Raw genomic sequence first — 22,380 nt, forward strand, 5'->3', positions numbered from 1 at the left:
CTTCACACTCTGGACCATTGCATGCAATGAACATCTTACTCCTAAGTCAAGCAAAAGATGCCTAATCATACACATTTAAGGACAGTCATTATTCTGAGTAGACAACTTGCCTCTGCAAATTTATTGTGCAAAAATGACAGAAATCAACAAATGTCAACTGATGCTCCGTTCTTTTGTTAGAGCAGCCATAGATAAAGGCCTGTGAAATTATCACAGTAAGAGGCACAGGTCTCTATGGGCTGACATCAGTAATTAACCTCAACACAGAAGACAGGAAAGAACCTGGTACAGAGTGCCACACTGCATTTGCAAGGAAAGACAAAGAGCAAGAACCCAGAGCGGCATCTATGAAGGACACTGGAGCACCTGTAACAGCGCCTGCTTAGAGACTACTGCCAATTAGCTGAGACAGTTATACACTATAGTCCCATGCTCCCTAAGCCAGGGTACTGTTTTTACAGGCATTCTCCTTTGACCCGACACTTGCTCTGTATAGTAATATACTTCTGCTTTCAAGGGAGATGCTGTACATCAGGGACTAACACCTGTCACTGGACCTTTTCCCTATGGTGCTGCCCTGAGCCTCCATGCATGTCACAGGTGGCATCATCCTCCCACATCCAGTCTCAAGACCTGAGCTTCAGTGGTCTCCTATACAAACAAGGCCAGGCACCCCGTGTTCCTGGATCTTTTGTTTTCATTCATGGTCCACAGCTTTTTGAGAGGCTAATACACATCAGAGCTTTGACGTAGCTTTGAGAAGGCATATCCACCCTCCTTTTGACCTCATCTTTCTAAGATGATGGTTCCTGTGTGCCCACCTTATGCAATGGCCTCCAGCTGACCACCATCTATAGCTTATAAAACCCAAACTGGCACTTAATGTGATCTTACATTAAGGTATGCTTTCCTTTCCCAGCCTTATTTTGAAACTCCTAGATAAGCATTCTTAATTCAGCCCAAGGAAGCAGTTTTCCTTCAAATACATCTTTTCTTCCAACCTCTACATTTTTTCCCAAAAGACTCCTTATGACTCAAGAATTCTTATGTCCCTCTTGCTCATACAAATCATGTATATCAAAAGTTCAAACTGTACCACTCAGAAGCCTGCCACGACACATTTTGTTTATAGTGCTCTGAGCTCACACCACCACGCCATGTATCCTGTGACATGTTTAGGACGTCATCTCACAGCTCTTAACAGTGAGTGCTCTAAAGCCTGCAGAACCTCTGCTTCAATGGCAGGGCTCGGCCTATCTGTTCCTGAGGGCATTAGATGGGATGAATGCTTGAACGAGCTCACCGTGGAATTTGTACAAGCCCCCGAGGTGATCCAGGAGTGTCTCCAGTGATTTGGACACAGGAAGCAGCTCCAAAAATCTGTGGATTACTATATCAAACACAGGAAGGAACCGCAGACACACATTTCCAAAGTAGATGGGAAGATAGGGGGACTGGATTGGCACGGGAGGGTCAACCTGTTCTGCCAGGCCTTCAAAATACAGCTTCTCGGGATATTTCTGTGGGTGAGGAAACAGATATTTAGAGTATCTCGGAAAAGCTCACTTAAAGGAGCTACAGAAAAACTGAAAATATTAATTTTCTAATAAATAAAGAACTATTTTGGTTTTGTTTTGGGGTACTGAGAACTAGCTTGTACTAAGCATGTGCTCCCTAAATCAGTAGCAGCCCAGCTCCCCAAGAGATAAGCCATACTAATCTCTATTATAGCTAACTTTACCATATACGGAACCATGTCTATAAGAAGTGCAGCTACAGTTTACTCTTACTCATTAGCATAACCTTACAGCCAACTGGCTCTATACAGACCATAAAGGAAGCATGCCCCCAGCCCCCAGCCCTGCTTCAGAGAGTGAGCAAGCCCAGTCAGCGCCAGTACCTTGTGGTAGCTCATGTGCTTGGTGTGCCAGTCATTCTGCAGCCAGTGCTCTGGGGAGTTTTCCTTCACAAAGTCGCTTACCCGATTTCTGAAGTCATTTGGTTTGAGCAGCAGCAACTGAATTATGAAATAGCAAACCTGGGCCTCATTTCCTTCATGACTGCGCATGGCCTTTGGAAATAAACAGAAATTAAGTGAGACTCTCCTATCTGTCCACAAATATGCTTCTGTCATCTTAAGACATTTTAAGACAGCAAAGTCTCAATATTACTATAATTTCCTTAAATGTCAAGTCTACCCAAAACCAAATCTTCAGAAATCCTAAAGATGATTTGATCCTTCCCGTCCTGCTGTGGTTCACTGCTCCTTCTGCTAGGAATTCTCACCTTAAAGTTAATCTGTTGTAGCATATTTGATCCCATTATGAACCCTGAGATTGTGAGCTGTAAAAACTTGTTTCTTGTTCGGTGTGGCTCAGCCCCAGCACACACCTTTCATCCAAGAGCTTTCTGCACACAGGATTTAATAAAGTTAACCCTAGGTCAAGAGGTGAGCAAGAAACCAGCTGACAGGGATTAAAGAGTAGGAGAGACTTTGAGAGAGTATTTAAGACATGGAGAAGCAGAAAGAACTGTCTGGCCTTTTATGCTCTTGGGCTTTTGGCTTTTAGCTTTTTGCTTTTTCCTCCTGGGCTTTTGGGTGAGCTAGCAGGCCTTTTCTTCCCGAGCCATCAGCTGTGCTAGCAAACTTTTGGCTCTGGGCTTTTGGCTTTTCTCTTCAGGATGTGAGCTGAGTAGGAAGGTCAGCTGGGTGCTTTCTCTTCTTCTCTGAGCTAGCAGGTTTTCACCGCAGCATCTGGCTCCTGAGTCTTTATTAGTAAAACTGATTGATTTGGGATTTTACTATTTTCAAAGCAACAATCTTTCCTTGATGCTGCATCCCTCAGGGTCATGTTCTGCCTGCTGTTTGCTGATATTTCCCCGACACCCTCTTCTGGCCTCCATGGGCACTGCACACATGTGGTACACAAACACAAATGCAAGCAAAATACTCATGCATATAAAAAAATAAAAATAAAACTCAAAACTACTGAACTAACTAGCTTTCTTTGAAACATACTAAGAAGCAGAAGCCAAGGGAGTACTCAGAGGATGCTGGGTATATATGAGAGACAGTTAGACTTCTGGCTACCAAAATGAGTGGTTATACAGCTAGCACTCTACAGAGAAACACAGTATTTTAAAGCATCACAAGGCCAGACAAATCTACTCACTCTGTGTCTTCTAGGACTTGAACACTGGGTAAAGACTGAAATGGAACTCGACATTCCTTACTCTTGAAGGAAGCTAGAATGCAGCACCAGTCTCCCACTCCCATGACCCCTCAAAGGAGGTGAGAAGGCCTAGAAGCGCGTGTATCCTTACCAGGCAGAGAATCAGCCTGTCCAGGGTGACGATGTTATACTTCCACACCATGTCGTTAAGGATCTCGATGCACTTGTTGAGTTGCTGACCTCCTGCTGACGTAGAGAACTCATACACCAAGAAATCTGCAAACGTTCTCACATGGGCTACCAAGGCCCTGGCCCCAATCCTCTCCAGTACTCTAAAAGGCAGAGGGTGAGAGTTAACCCTCTCATGGAGAGCACTGTGTGTCGAGCGGACTGGAAACCCAGGCTTCCGGCTCACCTATAGCCAATCTGACTGATATGATCCGTCTCCAAGAGCATTTTCCAGAGAAGACAGAGGAACAGAGGAGGAAAGCCTTGCACAGAGAACTGGGTAATGATTTCATTTTCATCGGTCATTGACTTCCACTTCCTATATTCTTCTTCCACATTTTTTTTAAGATTAAAACGACTTTCTTGGGGTACGTTATTTTGCTTGAAGAATGCCTGAAAGGAAAAGCAGGAGTTTATGGCACCAGATACAGTAATGTGAGGTGAGAAACCTGCTCAGCATTGAGTAACTCAGTACTGAAAGCCTGACTAGCGACACTAGTGAATGCACAGGCTGGCCTAGTGCATTCTTCTGTACTTCTTAAACAGAAACTCCAAGCAATCTTGACTTCATAGTCTCTTAAATCATTGTTTGCTAATCTTTGAGAAAAGGGAGAAAGAGAAGAAAAGGAAATGTGACTGCTTCTTCTTGGGTTACGTATTTAGCATCTCGATAAGAAAGATCTATTAAGCTTGGCAGTCTCAGCCTGTCCTCAGACCCTACCCCAGATCTACTCAACCAAACCTGTAAGGCTCAGAGCCAGGAATCTATAGCTTGGAAAACCTTCCAGATCAATCTGCTATGAGAGAACCATCACTTTGGCTTCACTAGAGGTTATGGAAAATCAGTGAGAAGTACAAGATACACGAGGTTTGCCTTTTTCTTTTTTATAAAGCCACAGCTATAATTTTATTGCATGGTTAAAAAAAATCAACAGTCACATTTTGTTTCTATGCACTCTATGAAGTTTCATTAAAGTTTACTTTTCTACATTTTAGTGCTAGGAAATAATTTTTCAGGTAATAGGTTGACCCTTGTCAGATTCTAAAACCATTCATTTAAAAAATAAAACCATAATAATTACATTTTCAGAAACACATTCAATCTTCAGTAGGATGAGAAGCGACTAAAGAGATTTTGGGAGTAAAAGCAAGTGTTTCCAAAAAATAAATTGCCAATTTTCTTTAGATGTCACCAAGACTAATTCCCCAGAAAGCCACTGTGATTGGAAGGAAGATTCACTCAGTGTTTAATATGTAATTCAGAACCGAATTACCTGCAGAGGGGCTGGAAAACAGCTAAGGGTGTGTGACGCCCAATTGTGAGGAGTAAAATTCATGATGGTCTGAAGGATATCTTTACACCAAGTTCCCTGTATTGAATCAGATCCTATAAAAAAATCTAAACAGACAGACACGAGTCAGATCTATGTGACCACAAATACATACTGCCAAAGAAAGCCACCCGCAGCAGCCACGCACACTGAGAGGGTTTCAGTGCGGTGCATGCACTGTGCACCTGTACTTCACTCAGGACCAAACCTTTCTTACTTCACATCCCTAGGGTAACTAGGACTGACTTGGCTTTTTATTAGAAAGTATGAGCATAGTTAGTGAGGAGGCAGCAAAGGACGTGGGCATTAATAAGGTCTTTTCTGGGCCAAGAGAACAGAGTTGAGAAAGCAGACATCTGGCTTTGGGGACTGAAACAAATATATGCTCTGCATGTCACAAGTGTAAATCTCTAAATCAGAGAAGTTTACTTACACAAAATAAGTTACAAAAATCTGGTTGAAGCTGATAAATGCGCCATCTCTTTTCTTTCCCTTTTTGAACAAACAACTCTCCCAGTGTGGCCTGCTGATCTCTAGCAGTTACCAGAGTCCTTCCTACCTTTCTTTCTTTTCTGAGATAGAGTTTTGCAATGAAGTCTAGGTTGACCTCTGCTTGCCATCCTCCTGCCTCAAACCCTGCAAGTGCCAGGATTACAGGCTGTGCTACTCTACCTGGCCACACTGTCCTTGCAAGGATTTGATGTATTCAAAGATATGCAGACAACAATACCAAGATATCCTTAGCATTTTCTCAAGGGTGTGATGGTGAAATGCCTGCTCTGCACAATTCAAAGCAGGCACCAGACTACAATGCAGTCACATTTTTCTACACCACTGGAGTTCAACAACAGCAAACGCTGCTGGTCTCAGTTAAGATCACTGTCATGTATTATAAATTAAAAATATTAAAGTTATCAGAAAGGACTTTGAATGTTTTTATCACATTGATTTGAATATTACACAATGCACACACATATATGGAAACATCATGGAGCATCCCATAAATATGTACGATTTTTTAAATGTGTCAATTAAAAAGAATGAAGAAAATATTGTCAATGATGCTGCAAAAATGCTCGCATATGAACCTACTCTCAGTGTTCAGTGTGGAGGAATGTATAAGGTGTTCCAGGGTGCAGGGCATCTGGAGGGAAAGCGCACACATGGCAGAGCTGAGGCACAACAGCTATATTTCATGGAATTTCAATTTTAGCTAAAAGAGACCTGAGGGAAAACTTAGTAATTATGTAAATTAAACATTCAGCAGGCACTCTCTTGAAAATTAGCAAACCCAGCCTGTTGCTTTAAGAGAAATAAATGATAGTATCATTTAGAGATGGCAAATTTGATGTTTCAGGTGAAAATGAGACACTGGAAAGATCCCTTTCCACCATAAGTGTGATTGTTTCCAAGATGTAAAGATTTTCTTAAGCAATTTATAGTGGTGTCAACAAATATAATATGATGAAACTCTAATGAGATGTGTTGACATCTGCTACAACTACTTAACTCGGAATATTTTCCAAGTGATCAATTCATAAAGGTACACCAGACACATGCATTAAACATGTACTCAATGTTAAAAGTGGGCCAATGCAAGGCATACAAGATCCACTGACAGGACTGGGGTGTCACAATGGGAACTCTCCAACTCTAGACAAAGGATACTAACAATTATCTGAAAAACTAACTAAGATATCCAACCCTTTCCTTCCTTATCTTGTGCTTGTGAGAAGCCATGCTTTCATATACTTTAACCAAAATGGCACCATCATATTTTAGCAGGTAACTACCAGAGCAGACTGGAGAAACACCTATGTTCTTTTATACCAGATACTAAAGGGCAATGAAAAACCAAGACAAACAATACCCTTCTCAGTAAAGTTTTGTTGAAGAAAATGCTTTTTTGTTTGTTTGTTTGTTTTCGAGACAGGGTTTCTCCGTGTAGCCCTGGCTGTCCTGGACTCATGTTGTAAACTAGGCTGACCTTGAACTCACAGGGATCTGTCTGCCTCTGCCTCCCAAGTACTGGGATTAAAGGAGGAAAATGCTTTTTAAAATAAACGTTACTTAGGCTAATGTCACATGCTGCATTATTTTTAAATGAATAAATATTTTTAAAAATGTGTCCATTTTACTTACTAACATACTTCTTTACGTATACATGGAAATTCATAAAATCTTTGGGAATTTCAAATTTTTTGTAAAGAAGTCACAAAACATAAGACTGTAATTAGAATGATGGTGCAATGAGCTTCCATTTGTAAGTGACTCTGAGGAGAGAGACCAGAGCAACTGGCTTGCTTTTCTGAACCAGTGAAAGGTGTCTCCTGAGCCCACACTCCTGAGGCGATCTGAGAGGAGCCGCCCTTTGCTGATGTTGCGTGCAGGGTCACTACCTGTGACGTGGGTTGCTCGGGCTAAGGTCAGGATCAAGGCTCGGTTCAGCTCTTCAGATTCTGCTGACAGCACCGTTTTGGGATCGTTGAGGAAACGCGTGAACTGGGGCTGGACCTCTGAGCTCCCTAGTGCTGTGATGAGCCTCAGTGCAGTGCTTTCCACACTGAAAGCAGGAATGCACAGTTCACATGCACGCAGTTAAATTCCACTATAGTTGTTAAAATGTAAACATGAAGATTATACATTCTCTTTGATATAAAAAAAACTCCCTTTTTGATGCTAAATTGTATAATTCGAAGCAGCAGACTTAACCATTTGATGAAAGAGAGCTTGTAGGCTACAAGAAAAACCTTCTCCTAGATAAACAGCACTTCAGTAATTACATTTTTACTTCCCCTTCCCCCCCCCACCCCCCAGACCTTCCAAGCATGGGCAGCCTGAGGCCTGCTCACCACAGATGGAGCTGGTTCTGGTTGGTCTGTGCGACCGCAGCCAGCGTGTGTAGATGGCTCAGGAGCTGCACTCTGTAATGAGGCTGAATGTGGTGCATGCGGTGGCTGAACATCTCCAGCAGTGTGTGCAGGATGCCCCAGGCGTGGGACTTGAAGACAGTGGGCAGAAGCTGACCTACAAGAGCATGAATTCCAGGTACGAGTTAGGAGGAGAAGGACAGCCCTGTACTTATCTGAAGGCTGCCACATTCAGGATGTAAAAGCATGACTATAAAACACACACACACACACACACACACACACACACACACACACACATACATATTTCCACTTGTAGGGGTAAAAAGTGCAGAGTCTACACACACATTAATCTTTCCTTTTTAGAATTTGACAAGTCAGGCTCGAGCTAATGTGTAAAAATAAAATGAAAACAACTACACAAAAACAAAAACCAAGCAAAAATGTAAAAGCCCTTCTGATCGGCCTCCTTCCTCAGTCCACCTTTTACGTTATCTTTATAGAATGAAGGGGTCCAACTTCTTGAGTATGAAGACTCGCTCCTCTTTCTTATAGTGCTGGCCTTTAAACCCAAGGACTCCACCACCTAGGCTGGCAGTGAACTTGCAAGGCATTTTCCTGCCTCCACTTCCTCAGCTGAGGCCACAGCTATACACCATTGCAACTAGCACAGCATTAAAATACTTCCCACCACCAAAAAAAAAAAAAAAAAAAAAAAAGAGCAGCCAACAAGATCAGGCATGGCGGCATACACCTGTAGTTCCAAGCAGCGGGGAGACAGAGGGTTAGAACCACTCGCCTATATAAAAAGTCGGGAGCCGGCCTACACTGTCTCAAAAAAGTCAGAAACAAACAAACAAACAAACAAACAACCTAATATGGTCCCTTTTTCATTCTTTCTTCCATCCAAAGAAAGCTGAACTCACATCTGGGAAAAAGTTACCATGATTAAAATTCAAACTATTGGTTACATTAATCAGAAAAATGTTTCTAGCTAGAAGGACCTATCACTCAGAATTGCTGACTACTACCATGCACCGTGGGATAAACATGTTTTTGTGTTGATCCCAAGTGTGGGATGGGGAACAGACTAGTGAGAGAACAGGATGTTTATCCCCTTAGAAGTTGAACCACTTCGTGAGGGAGCTTGGATGCTGCCAGCTGAAAACATCCTAGTAGAGACTCTGAGAAGATACATACATACATACATACATACATACATACATACATACATACATACACACACACACACACACACACACACACACACACACACACACACATACATGAGCCCAAAACAAGAGGCTTGAGAAAGAGGACTTGGGATTGTTTTGGCTGCTCATCCCTGCACTTCAAGAGATGCTCAGCTGGGCCTCAGGTTGAACTGCGGGTTTGCTGACTGCACAGGGAGAATTGCTCCTCGGAAGTGATATCCTTAAGGTTTCATTACTGTGTTCTTTAATCTCCTTTTCCTATTGTTTGGGTTAGTTGGGTTATAAGGGAGGTAGGCTTGTTTAATAAGCTCATAATAAAATATAGTTGTTAAGAAGATTAAGCCTACAAGACACTGTCTTTTGCAGTGTACAAAACCTTCTTCCCTACTGCCAGGCTGTGGATCACAGATGTGTTCAGCAGTGGGGCTGCTGCCTCGAAGAGCCAGTCCTGCCCAGTGCACCTGCGCGCCCAGCATAGTATCCTTTTCTCGCTACTGAAGAGTGACGCCTGTTCTGGCCTTCTGCGCTTCTCTACTGCACACGTCTGTCACAGTGCACCCTTCCTTTGCTTGCCTTACTCCCTGGCCCTGACTCAGCGGGCTGGCCTCATGCTGCCACTGATCTGCTCCCTGCTGCATCTTCAGCACTTGGAGACGACTCCTTGAATTAATGAATGCATGAATCATTAGAAACAGCAACGAAGTTTGGCTTACTGATAAATCCTTTGATGCCCAAAGACTCTATTTCCATATAGACCAGTAAACGGCTGTACGTTTCCACTAGGGCTGGAGCTAAGGCGACAGTGGATTTTGTATGAGCAAGTTTTATCACTCTGGTTGCAATGCTGTGAATAAGGCTGAGGAGAAAAAAGAACCAAATGAAAAGCCGTCTCTATAAACACAGGAGCTACTCTACTCAGCGGCAAACACGTATCACTCTGAAATGAAATGGTTCTAATGGCTTGGCTCACATGCGTGTGAGCTGTCGGACACTTGGTAACGATGACCTGAACAACTGGAGTGAGCTGTGGATGCTTTAGGGCTTGGAGTGTTGTAGTTTGAATGCACATAGGGATCCCTGCGCTCAGGGGAGAGCACACTCTCTGCACAAGCCATAAGAGCATGCATGCCCTGAGAGCTTCTGGCCAGCTTCTCCTTTCAAATAGGTAACTAGGTGCCTTTGAAGAAAACATTTACCATAAAAGTTATTGCTAAGACCCAAGTGCTTGGTTCTAGCAGGGCTTTGCTCAGATTTGTCACATGCACAAGTGAAGTACCACATGGGCGCCGCAATGCCAACCATATGAGAGGGGAAGCACGGCTTCTGCAGCGCTGACACCGTGTCTGCAGACCCACTCAGGTCTGTTTGGCCTATACACGGTGTTGTCTTAAGGTGGTGCCAATACTTAAAGCTTGAGAGAACAAAAACTTCTGCACTGCCTAGTCCTTCTCAGAGACTCATTTTGCACACCTCGCTTCGGCAGCAGTCTACTGCCCATAAGATGGAAGCCACAGTGGCGTTGCTCGCCTCCACACACCCTGCTCGCACCATGCAGAGCCACCTCCCCTCCAGGCCAAGCCTGGCTACTCTGGGCACTTGGGTTCTAGTGCCCACAGAGGCGTTTCTACCTTCCAGCAATCCGATACACCCCTACAAGTGTCCCTGTGTGATTTAATGAGGCAAAAGGCTAAACACTTTAAATTCCAGGACTCAGCAATTCTCCTTTCAGTACACTGTTTAGTAAAATATGTAAGAAGAAACTGAAAGCCAGTGCAACTACAGACAGCATGATGCCTGCTATAAAGGCGACCTCCACCAACATCTCCTTACTATGAAGATGCTACCAAAACCTCGATGCCCAGCAGTGTAGAGTGGCTGCTTATATAGCTCAGAAGAAGAAACTTGGTTGTACCTATTCAAAACTGTTTTGGGGGAAAATATGTGAAAAGATGTTTATTACAGAAAAAAAAGATAAAATAGCTCATTTTTTGTCAACAAGATATAAAATAAATTCATAAATTTACTCATTGAAAAAATATGCAAAAATTTCCCCACGCTTATCTCTTAGGAAAAGGATACAGTCACTATCTGCTCGCGTTCCTCTGTATAGTCTGGAATTTCTGTAGCTAACAATATTCATTTTAGTGAAGAAATCATTCTTAAATGCATTGACCACACACATATATGTACACATACACACGTATAATCAACACAAAAATATCGGACTTTTATCAATTCCCAGATATGAAACCAAATAAGCAAAAGAACTCACCTCATCTTGGCGTGCACTGTCAGTGAGTCCAGGAGGTTCATTGGTAAGGGGGTTATAGATGCTGAGGCCAAACAGCTTGTTCCCGGAAGGGGCACTCTCATAATTCCATTTCCATAAATAGTCTCTACTAGAGCCCCCATAGGTAACGTAAAACACTCTGAATTTGTGGAATACGCATTACACAGCAGCGCAATCTTATAGTCATTCATCTGTAAACTTTTATTTCTCAGACTCTGCTGTAGGAACCTAAAGTACCACATATATGAAACAGAAAAAAAAAACACAAACAATATCCATGAAGTTAACTTGCATTTTAAAAATTTCAACTATATGTAGCTACTAATACACTCTATTCTTACAGACACCACAGTTTCTAGTGAATACGGATTTTTGCGATTAAAGCTTGGCTAATACTGCAGATGAAACTTCATCCTAAGTTAACAATTAGTGAATATTTGTCAAGTATATACACTACACATAATGCATTATTTTAGGCTGTTTCAGAGAATGAAGAAATGACTCATAAATTAATAAAAAAGATTCTATTTATTACCTGTTTAGATATAACATATGCCTTCACTTTTGAAAAGACAATCACAGATATTTCATAAAATAAAAGCCCAGTGACACAAGGGTCTAACCATGCACAGGCTCCCATGACGCAATCTGGCAGTCCTAAGGAGGAAGTTCAGCCACTCCTACACCCTGGCTGACACACAGCTCTACCTAAGCAGGCATGTCTCTGAGTCATCATAGCTCTGGGACACACTCAAGGAACATGCCAGCTATCCCAGGGAGGAAAAGGAGTCCAAGTCAGAGAGATCATGTGCAAATCATGAGCACTTGGGAAACCCTGAAATACTCTCACGTTGATAGGAGACAAGATACTTTAAGTTATCATTTAAAACACATAAAAGCCAAAGCAGTCTTGAAAATGGATAGGAAAATACCTAGCCACATAAGCAGACCCACTCAGACTGTCTTCTGATGCTGCCCTAGGACAATTTCCTTACTGTAACATACATACTAAGAATCAGTCTTCTAGGGGCCGGAGAGATGGCTCAGTGGTTAAGAGCACTGACTGCTCTTCCAGAGGTCATGAGTTCAATTCCCAGCAACCACATGGTGGCTCACAACCATCCACAATGAGATATGGTGCCCTCTTCTAGCCTGCAGGTGTACATGCAAGCAGAACACTGTATACACAATAAATAAATATTAAAAAAAAAAAAAAAGAACCAGCCTTCTGAACGGCGTGGGAGCTATCAAGCATCACAAATACTGAGATCAGTACTGGTCTACAAGCCACTGTTAACGAAACAAGAAAACTGAGCTCCAGGTTACAGACAACTTACTCATGGTGCAGCTTCAGGGAATGGGGTATTGGGATCTGGAGCTTGGAGTTGTCATTTTGAGCTTTTCTATTAAGATGAATCCAAATACAAGTCATTGCAAAGGCATGTGTTGACTGTGGTTTGTTAATATCAGGAACTGGGATACACTGGAAAATATAATTAGCTTCCATATGAATGGGAAGTAAATAGTCCCGTCTCTTAGAAATCCTTTACGGTGTAACTCTTTAAAACTCCCATCTTAGTTTGGCTCTTTGACTATTCAACATTACAATGGGAGACTTTATAGAATAAGCCTTTTTAAAAAAGAGATGTTCTAGGCATGTTTCTACTTGTCAACAAAATAAAAGATGTTTAGCCAAGCTTTCCATGTCACGGAAGTACTGAACTAAACTCATTTCAAGCATAAAACATTGTGATAATATATCAAAAATAAAATTTCTATAATTCTCACAAATGCATTTTAATGTTTAAGACAGGAATAAAAACACACAATTGTACATGTTAATGTGTTATCACGTACAGTACATATTGTATAATCAGGTTAAACACACCTAGTCCTCCATCACTTATTACTTCTTTATGGAAAAATTCTCAAAAACTCTACCTCCCTGTAGCTTTTGTTCTTTAGTGCACAATAGCTATGGACAGACATTCTACTGGGCAACACCACACCAAGACTTCCTCCTGCCCAACTGCAACTTAGTCCCATCATTTTGTCCCTTAATATCTTCAAAGAATATCTATTTCCAAGAAGATATAGTTAAAAAAAAACAAAAGCAAAGAAACAAAAACCAAAAAATTGATGATCGTAGTCACACAGTCCTGTAATCCCAGCACATAGGTGGAAGAGGCAGGAGGAAGAAGGGTTTGACTATAGTCTAAGCTGTACAGGGGGACACTGTCTCACTATAAAACAAAACACATACACAACTCAAATGACTGTCACCAAGCCTGGCAACCCGAGGTTGCTCTCTAAGATGCACATGGTGGAAGGAGAACTGCTCCCGGGAGGCTGTTCTCCAGCCTCACCATGAGTTGTGCCATGTGTGTCCCCCACCCCCACAAACAAAGAAATTCGTGTAATTTAAAAAATGTTTTTCCAAGATTAAAAAAGGAGGATAAGGGCGGGAGAGATGGCTCATGAAGAGGATCTGAGTGAGTCTGGTTCCCAGCACCCACCCACAGGAACAGCTCCAAGCCACCTGACGCTCTCCTCTGGCTGCTGCAGTTACCTGTGCTCACATGCACACAACTCCCTCCACGGCCCCAGAGATGTGAGCTGGGCATGGCAGCACACTCCTTTAAACCCAGCAGTCGGGGAGGCAGAGGCAGGAGGATCTCTGTGAGTGTGAGGCATGCCTGGTCTACAGAGGGAGTCCAGGACAGCCAAGGCTAACTAACACAGAGAAACCCTGTCTCGAGAAAAACAAGAAAAATAATAAATAAATAAATAAAATCTTGAAGACACTGAAACACTAGGAAAGTGTAAGAATTACACACCTGAGGTCTGCCTGGAGTATGTAACAAGATGCAGACTGTACAGTGAGACTCTGTCTCAAAACCAAACCAAAACCAAAACCCAAGATGTGGTGGATATAGAAAATATAGATAGCTAGAATCTGCTTTAAAATTAAAATTGTCCAGCATTACCAACCACAAAATAATGAGGAAAGAGGCAACATGAAATAGGAGTGTCCCCAGGTGATAGGCGTTTACTGCTCTATCCATGGTACTCTGTGTTTAACTTTCCAGAAAGTGTCTCTAGAAAATGGCAACCATCAAAATAAGTTATGCCTCCCTCAAGCAAACTGGGCTAGTACACCCCAGACCACACAAACTGGATAAACTCAATCACTGTGTTGTGATTGGATAAACTTAATCTGTCTGCTGTGAATGGATAAATGTAACTGCTCTATTCCGTGCTCGGTAAAACTTACCTCCTTTTCTGGGTACAGCAGATCGAAGAGTTTCATGACAGGAAGAAAATCAGCGAGTGCATTTTTCTGAATGCTTCCAGAAATGAATTGGAGCAGAACCCACATCAGGTGGTCTCTCCCTTTGATCAGTCCTCGCCCTGCTAACTGTAAGAAGTGTTAAAGGATGGATGTGCACACTACTAGAGACATGGGCATACAGAGCTGCAGCTCGTCTTCAACAGAGCGCCTTATGTTATAACCTGCACCCCACCTGACCCCCAAAGGCTCACATGCTAAGGCCTGGTCCTCAGCTCAGGGTGATGCTGCAAGATGGTGGGATGCTCAGGAGGCAGGGGCCAGTCGGGTATTTGGACAGTGGTCCCTTCCTTTCTCTCTCTCTCTTCTTCCTGGCTGCTATGAGGTATGTATGCATTTTGAGTGCATCCCTCACCATGATGCACTGTGTCACCACAAAGTCAAAAGCAATTTAGCTAAACCACCACGGACAAAAACCTCAAAAACGGTGAGGCCAAACAGACCTTCCTTCGTCATGAGTGCCTTCGCGAAGTGTCACTCACTCCCTAACACACTCGGTGCTGAACGTGGGTGCTCAGTAACTACTTATTCTCAACTCAGACAACAATGCATAGCCTGCTACATTATATGGTTTTCTCTGCTCCTTTAAACCATAACTATCAAAAAAATCTGTTGAAGGGCATTAAATTGATCATATATACATGAGAATCAAGCTCAGTATTATGTAATTTTTTCTAAACAACAACAACAACAAAAAAACTTCACCAAAATTACCTTTTACCTTGAAATCCTTCAAGGACTAGTTAAAACAAGTCTCCCCATTTACTGAAGATTATAACAGAAACCACTGGGTGCAAAGGGGCATGGCACTGTCAAGGAATAAAGTTAAGATTCTCTATTCTGTGGTAAATAGTCAAGCTGCCCTGGTGCACACCTGCACCATCCAGCCAGTACTCAGCACATGCAGGCAAACTGTGTGTGAGCACTGTTTCTGATGCACACAACCTGCCTCACCAGTACCCAACACAGCCAGCAAAGACTCAGGACCCTCCTCCTGGCCCTGGTCCTGTGAGGCACACTGCTGCAGCCCCTCCAACAGTGACCCTGGCAGGTAAGAGGTTGCTGAACCTCCCACGCTTCTGCTTTAAGCCCATGCAGGCAAGAGAGATCTACCTCGGTATTCAGATAAAAAGTTTACCACTTGGGGTGCTCACTCCAACCAGGAAAAACAGAAGTCTCTGGACCTTCTACCTATGCTGCAATTTATTCCTTGGCTGACAAAGCCAGAGAAAAATCACTTACCACACACACAGACTCTGGCTTACCACAAGTGGGAGGGCAATAAGAGAGAATGGGGGTTGAGAACAAACAGAACATACTATATAAAAATGTATGAAATCATCAAAGAACATATTTAACCAGGGTGTGTATGTGTATAAAGAAGAATCCTTGTTGTAGTGATGCTATGGTGTAACATTTATTTATTTCCACTCAGTGTGCCTAAGATCTTATAGCTAAAACCAGCTTATCCCATACTTTCCTACTTGTCTTATTTTTCCTGAACTAACCGTCCTGCCCTTCTGCTCATTACCAAGTAGAAACCTGTGAGCACCCAATCAATGTTAGCTTCCTGTTAAACCCTGATACTTGCTGGTCATCTTGTGCTACACAACTTTTCAGTCTATCTATCTTCCTCTATATTGGTTCAGACCTTCAACATACCTCACTCAACCCATTGCAATGTACTCTTACTGTGTTGCTCACACCTGTCTCTATACTGTTAACTTATTCCATGTTGCCATTAGCAGTACTTTTTCCAATGTGATTATTTTCCCAACTCTTCACTACTGCCAAAAGAATATCTAAGCTCTCGTGGGCCATGAAGTTGCCCACGCCCTTCTTTGCTTCCCTCCTTTCTCATGTCATCCTAAATAAATTTTTCTTTCTAGTTTTCATACAACTTCTTATCTTTCCAAATACTAATGCTACTGTTAGGAAAGCTCTTTGCTATATTTTTCCCTTGGGAAAATTTGACTTATCTTTGAAGCATTAGCTTAAAAGTCTCTTTGATGGAGCTAGTTCTGAACTCTTCATTTAGGGGCTACACCCTATCACTCATTCTATAAGGAACCATGCTGCCATGGTATGCTGGCTGGTTTTGTTTGTTTCTTTTATATTTTTCTGGTCAACTTGACATGAGCCAGGGTCATTTGGGAAGAAAAATTTCAAATGACAAAAATGCCTTCATAAGACTGGCCTGTGGGTAACTCTGTGGGATACTGTCTTGATCAATGACTGATGTGGGATGTGGGCTGTATAAGAAAGCAGGCTGAAAAAAGCCACAGGAGCAAGCCTGGTAGTTGCACGCGCCCATGGCCTCTGCATCAGTTTCTGGCTCCAGTTTCCTGCCATGAGTTCCTTCATGATAGACTGTAAATTGCGAGGTGAAATAAACTCTTCCCTTCCCAAATCACCTTTGGTCATGGTGTTTATCACAGCAACAGACACCTAACTAGTTATATATTACACCTGGACACACATACACATCCTTTCCCTTCCAATGTAAAACTCCTTGGTAGTATTACATTGAAAAGTTAAAAAACAGAAACCAGGCACAGGGACCCAAGCCTTTAATCCCAGCCCTTGGGAGCCAGAGGTCTCTGAGCTTTAGGCCAGCCTGATCTACATAGTGACTTCTAGACCAGTCCACCCTGCCTTAAACAAAGAAATTAAAAGGTTAACCAAGTCAAAATTAGGGCTCTGACTTCTGTCCCCTCTGAACCCAGAGTCTGGCAGTGCTCTGAGCTAGACAGCTGAGCCATAGTACAAACAGGTTGGAGTGGCTCTGACGAGGTGCACTCTGGTCATACCTTCTGGTGGAGAGAGAGGACCATATGTGGGAAACTGGCAAACTGGAAAAGCACAAAGAAAATGAGCTGGCTGGAAAGGTGCTGCCACAGGAGCTGGCTGGTTCCCCCATCGTCAAACTTCTCCTCGTTCTCAGACCTCTCCATGGCGTACACCACCAGGTCCACCAGCTGGTCCTCCAGCACAGGGCAGCGCTGCTTGTGCTGTAGGGCAGAGATTAGATACAGTATTCCAAAAGCCTCCTGGTCAGTTCCAGATGTCACCAGTTAGTGGGCAGTAGTCGTACGAGGGGCCAGGAAGCATAGGATGGAGCTGAGGTTATGGTTAGCTATAGTCTATTAGAGCTGCATTGTGTCCTGTCATCACAGAGGAGGGGCTCATGGAAAGCATCTTTTCTTGTCTCCCGCTTCCAATTAGTGTTTGATTTTGATACAGAATTATTCCAATTTGACAAAAGGTAATCAAAGTATAGTAGACTACTCTGTCAACACAGCAGGTTAAAGGGGACATGATAGGGAGATACCATATTTTTGCAATTTAACTCAAAAACTGAAAGGCCTGCATTTCCTGATATTAAATATTTATAAAAAGTAAATGAGGTAAGACATAACCCTGTGTGTTTTAAAGTGACAACTCCAAGTTTACAGCTCTGCCACTGCAGAGGTAAGGCAGCCGTGAGAGCATCTGCCCTTCTGTGTGGACAGTGAGCGATGCTGCCAGCAAGCGATGCTGACAAGGAGTGGAAACCTCTTCCACACCAACAGGAAACAGACTCATGAGTGAGCCCTGCTCTTCCCACCTCTGCAGGCCAAACATAATGCAGCTTTAATTTTTAAATTAGACCATTTTAAAATCTAAAATGAGAGAAAGACTTGGTTTAAACACTAACAATGAAAATGCAACTTCCCTTTCTAGAGGCAAAAAGATTTGTGTTTTTAAAAGTGATTTACAATGTACTTTTACCAAAAGAAGTAAGCCATATTTTAAAAGCAACTTCATTTTTTCTTTATGAATGTTGTATTACTCAGTAGCAGGCAGTTGGAAGCCTTACTAGTGAGCACAATGACTAAAATATAGATGATTTTTCCCTATACTTTCGATTTAATTATCAGTGTCTTTTGCCATGAAAAAGGGATATGATATCTTGAATTTGTAGAAAAATGCAAAATGGGGACAACTTTGGAAGAAAACAAAACAATCCACTGCACCCCCTCTTTGCATGCTTTGCCAGCTCCACGTTGTAAAGCTGCAATATAGCTGCACTTTCTTGATGCATGCATGTAAAACAAACATCTACCCAGAACAGGAAGCATCAATGGTTGTTTCATATTATTTTGTTCCAAAACCACAAGGCCATGATCACAGTTCCACCACGTTACAGGCTTACGGGAAGCGAGATTAACACCACCAGTTCAGACTGCAGTACTCCTCCTCCTCCCAACGTAGCTATCAGTGTGAAGCCGAGCAGAGTGCAACAGACAACACTACAGACTAGCTCTCAAGTCAGCATGCAGCTACTGTGTCCAGGGCTTGAAATTTACTAGTTCCGCCAACCACCAGCAACCTCAGAGAGGGCCAGACAACACACGTGTACAGCGAGATCGCTCAAAGGATGCAAGAGTCAGAAAAATCTGTGAAAAGAGGGAAAGCCAGGATTTCCAGTAGGAATTTCTTTCTTTCTTTTTTTTCCCTTTCCTTTCCTTTCCTTTTTTTTTTTTTTTAAACTAGTGATGAGAATTTGCTTCTACTTTGGAGACTTGCCAATTGGTCAGCTATCCCTCCACCCACGGTAGTCTCCCATCAATCTACTTCAGGAAAAAAGAGGAGACCAAATAAAATTGGTGTTTAGCACCTCAGTCACTTTGGAGTTTCCCTTTCTTATATTAGCTTTTTTTTTTTTCTTTAAAGGTTGGATTTTTACCTACATGTTTTCAGGCATGTTGTGATGGTCACATAGTTAATAGTTTAAAGAGGAATGCCAGAAATATTACAATTTTGACAAAATAAAAGCAATTGGGAGATTTATAGCTAAAGCTGATGGTCTTTCCGCATCTCATGAATACCCCCCAGGTTTTCAGTTGAGAATCAAATACACCAGGTGGTAGGTACCTAAGGCCTGGTATCTGATGCAAATATGTATTGGGTTAATTATTTTGGATAAAGCCAGGTACATTGCCTAAATCTAAACATAAAGACAGGAATACTCACATTGCTTTATCTGTCAGTTTGACAGCATCAAAATAGTGAAGATCTGAGACATAAATGGCCTATACTTCTACTGTTAAGTAACTTTTGTGCCAGACTACCTACCATTGAGGAGGCAGAGCAGTAAAGCTTACACAAGGGCACAGCTGTATGCCTGTTGTATGCAGTGTTCTGGGTCAGCCTATCGTACCTAAGCAAGACCCTATCTCAAAAACAAACAAACAAGCAAAACAAAAACCCAAAATGTAAATAAATATGCTTTAATTTCCTGCTTTTTTTTCCTCTTTTTTTTTTTTTTTAAATAAATCTAAGGTCTTGCTGTATAGCTATGGCAGACCTACAACTAACTATGAGGTCCAGGTGAACTCAAACTTGAGGTTCTCTTCCTGCCTCAACTTCCTGAGCACTGGGATTACAGGTGTGTGCTACCACACTTAGCTTGCTTTAGTTTCCATTACTATAAAATAGGTATGTTAAAACAGAGTCTTCCTCATACTTCAAAGTGGACAATGTGAACATTTTTAAGGTATCTTAATACTTTTATTTGTAAATCTCTAGCCTAAATGTTGATTCCTTAGTTTATATCATATCTGTATGTATATTTAGTTTAAATCTGTTTTAACGAGAATATCCAAATTCAGTATTTTAAAATCACTTTCCTATCCAATCGTTCAGCCTGAACTAGACTCCATCTACCCTCAGCCCCGCTGCGCCCTGTTTCCATCCTTCCTCCTGCCAGGCCTGCTGGTCACGATGATGCTTTTCCGCATTCACTCATATCCACTTCTGAGTGGTAAGTGACACTTTTTACATAACAGTTTGCTTTTGCACTAAACATTCCACAAATTAAACTTACAAGGGCTTAAGTTAACTCTGAATAGTAATTTAAATCAGTTTTAATACTTTCTACTCAGAACAAGTTGAGAGGACAAATCTCGAACCAGATCCCTGTGCTGGTTAACGGCTCCCAGAGTCACTTCAGAGCCGGTGGCCAGCGCCTTCGCACCGCATACAAAAGCTTAAGAACTCTAAGTGAGTTGTGATGCTTTTAGTCGTAAGAAAAAAGATAGAAACTTATGTGAACACAGAACACAACATTTCTTTTCCTCCTATGTGCTTAAGCTCAGCAATCTACACCACACTGTGGCTATTTATGACCTGTCTCTGACCAACTTAAGGATTAACCATAGGCCAATTCCTACTGGAAAATGCAATACAGACAGGTCATAAAGTTTTCAAGCCTTAATTATTGCACTGTTAGAGAAAGGACAAGAAAGTACAGCACAGGATATATAGTTCCGTAATGATAAAAGATGCAATAAGATGATTTCATTCTTTGTATTCGTATGGATTTATATTGCATGTTCTCCTTTCATATCCTATTTCCATGTGTAAAATAATATACCAAGGCACTTCGGCATATTATCTTGCATCTGAGACTCTCTTACTACAGAGTTGCCTGTGACAACAATTACTGATGAATTGTGAATTTTTGACAATGTTTACACTATGGTGGGACCAATACTAATAAATGTTCTATCAGCATTTCCATTATAAACTTTATTTTTTATGGATTTATGTCTTAGTCATAAACTTTTTATAGGTTGAAACTTGTTATTAAAATGATCAGATCATAAATACTTTTCTTGAAATTATTTTGTCAATTTCTATTTTTTGAGGATAGCCACCTCCTTCCCCCAAGGGGTGGTGGTGGTGCAGAGCCATAGATAGCTAAAGATATCTGGGAGGTGTAGTTGCAGATCAGATGACATGTAGCCACCGAATTATAAAAAAAAAAAAAAACGAGTCATGTGTGACTTAACATTCACTGCAAAATTAGTTTTGAAACAAAGTGTGAAGTATTCTTGCAAAGTTAGCTAATACTTACCTCTAGCTCAAGTGAGAGGGAAGCAGGGTTACTAACTTGGGATGTAAAATGTTAATGTGACAGATTGCAGGAGGTGATGTTGGGGACTTTAGTGGTCAAGGAATTTCAGTTTCACATGTACAAAGGCTCCTCCAAACAAGGAAATTTGGTAATATTTTTGGCAGAAAAAAAAAAAAAGGAAAATAAAAGAGGTATTGCTACTGCGGTGAGTTTGGCATGCAGTTTCAACACTGAGCAAGTTTTATGGCCAAGCCGTATGTCCGTAAAAATAGGGCTTTATCAATGGAAGCACCGCACAACCTTCACTATGGTATTGCAAACAGCAACGCTCACTACCTTCGGAGCCTAGAAAGAGCGTCGTCTCAAAATCAAAACGCTGGTATCTACTTTAATATGCTGGGCTCAAAAATTGTTATAAAAAATAATTGGAACCACTATTTTGCTTAAAATCTCAAAGGTGCAAAGTCCTGAAACAGACTTAGGACTTCATAAAAGTTTGGCGTGTCAAATGCAGCCATAGTGGTTTTCTCCTGTCACGGGTGGGCCTCACTGAGGAGCCCACGCCAAGAGAAGGACACATCTGGCAAAGACTGACAAAGAAGGGTGTTCGTCAAGAGGTGTGGGGTCACCTAAGAGTGTGACATTTCTTAGTCAATCCCCATGTTTCCAAAAACGCCTTCCCTGTTTAAAGTTTACCACTCCGACTTTTTAAAAGCAAGGCATCTCTATGAAAATGTTTTATTTTTCTTTTCTTTTTAAAATTGTTTTGGTTTTTTAGTCAAATCAACCCAAGTATTTTTGTTGTTGTTATTTGTTTTTATTAATAGTCTGGAAAGATAAGAGGCTACCACTAATCTTTCCAATTCTGAAAACTCCATCAGGCTAACTTTAGCCCTAAAATGAAAAGAGTAAAATGGGAGTCGGGGGAAAACCCATCAAAAAGTGTCAGGTTTACTGAGTGCCAAGTGTTGTCTCTTTCTTAAAAAACAAGAAACCAAAAAATATATATTTAAAAACAAAAAAA

At 41.8% G+C, this 22,380-nt stretch overlaps 1 protein-coding gene across 3 annotated transcripts in view; it reads right to left on the reverse strand.

Annotated features, from left to right (window-relative positions):
• The window catches only part of MED23 (mediator complex subunit 23), a 43,574-nt gene that overhangs the window by 8,450 nt on the left and 12,744 nt on the right, over nucleotides 1-22,380 (reverse strand). For all 3 annotated transcript variants that reach the window (XM_084776432.1, XM_084776430.1, XM_084776431.1), the window contains 12 exons: nucleotides 17,266-17,466; nucleotides 14,381-14,524; nucleotides 12,444-12,589; nucleotides 11,089-11,334; nucleotides 9,530-9,672; nucleotides 7,585-7,759; nucleotides 7,132-7,295; nucleotides 4,676-4,800; nucleotides 3,589-3,794; nucleotides 3,325-3,505; nucleotides 1,901-2,071; nucleotides 1,304-1,520 (listed from right to left, as the gene is read on the reverse strand). In XM_084776432.1, the coding sequence (XP_084632558.1) occupies nucleotides 1,304-1,520; nucleotides 1,901-2,071; nucleotides 3,325-3,505; nucleotides 3,589-3,794; nucleotides 4,676-4,800; nucleotides 7,132-7,295; nucleotides 7,585-7,759; nucleotides 9,530-9,672; nucleotides 11,089-11,334; nucleotides 12,444-12,589; nucleotides 14,381-14,524; nucleotides 17,266-17,466 (2,119 nt within the window). The remainder of the gene's footprint in view (nucleotides 1-1,303; nucleotides 1,521-1,900; nucleotides 2,072-3,324; nucleotides 3,506-3,588; nucleotides 3,795-4,675; nucleotides 4,801-7,131; nucleotides 7,296-7,584; nucleotides 7,760-9,529; nucleotides 9,673-11,088; nucleotides 11,335-12,443; nucleotides 12,590-14,380; nucleotides 14,525-17,265; nucleotides 17,467-22,380) is intronic.

Source organism: Acomys minous (assembly GCF_964271855.1).
Source record: "Acomys minous genome assembly, chromosome: 3".
In the NCBI taxonomy this organism is placed as follows: Eukaryota; Metazoa; Chordata; class Mammalia; order Rodentia; family Muridae; genus Acomys; species Acomys minous.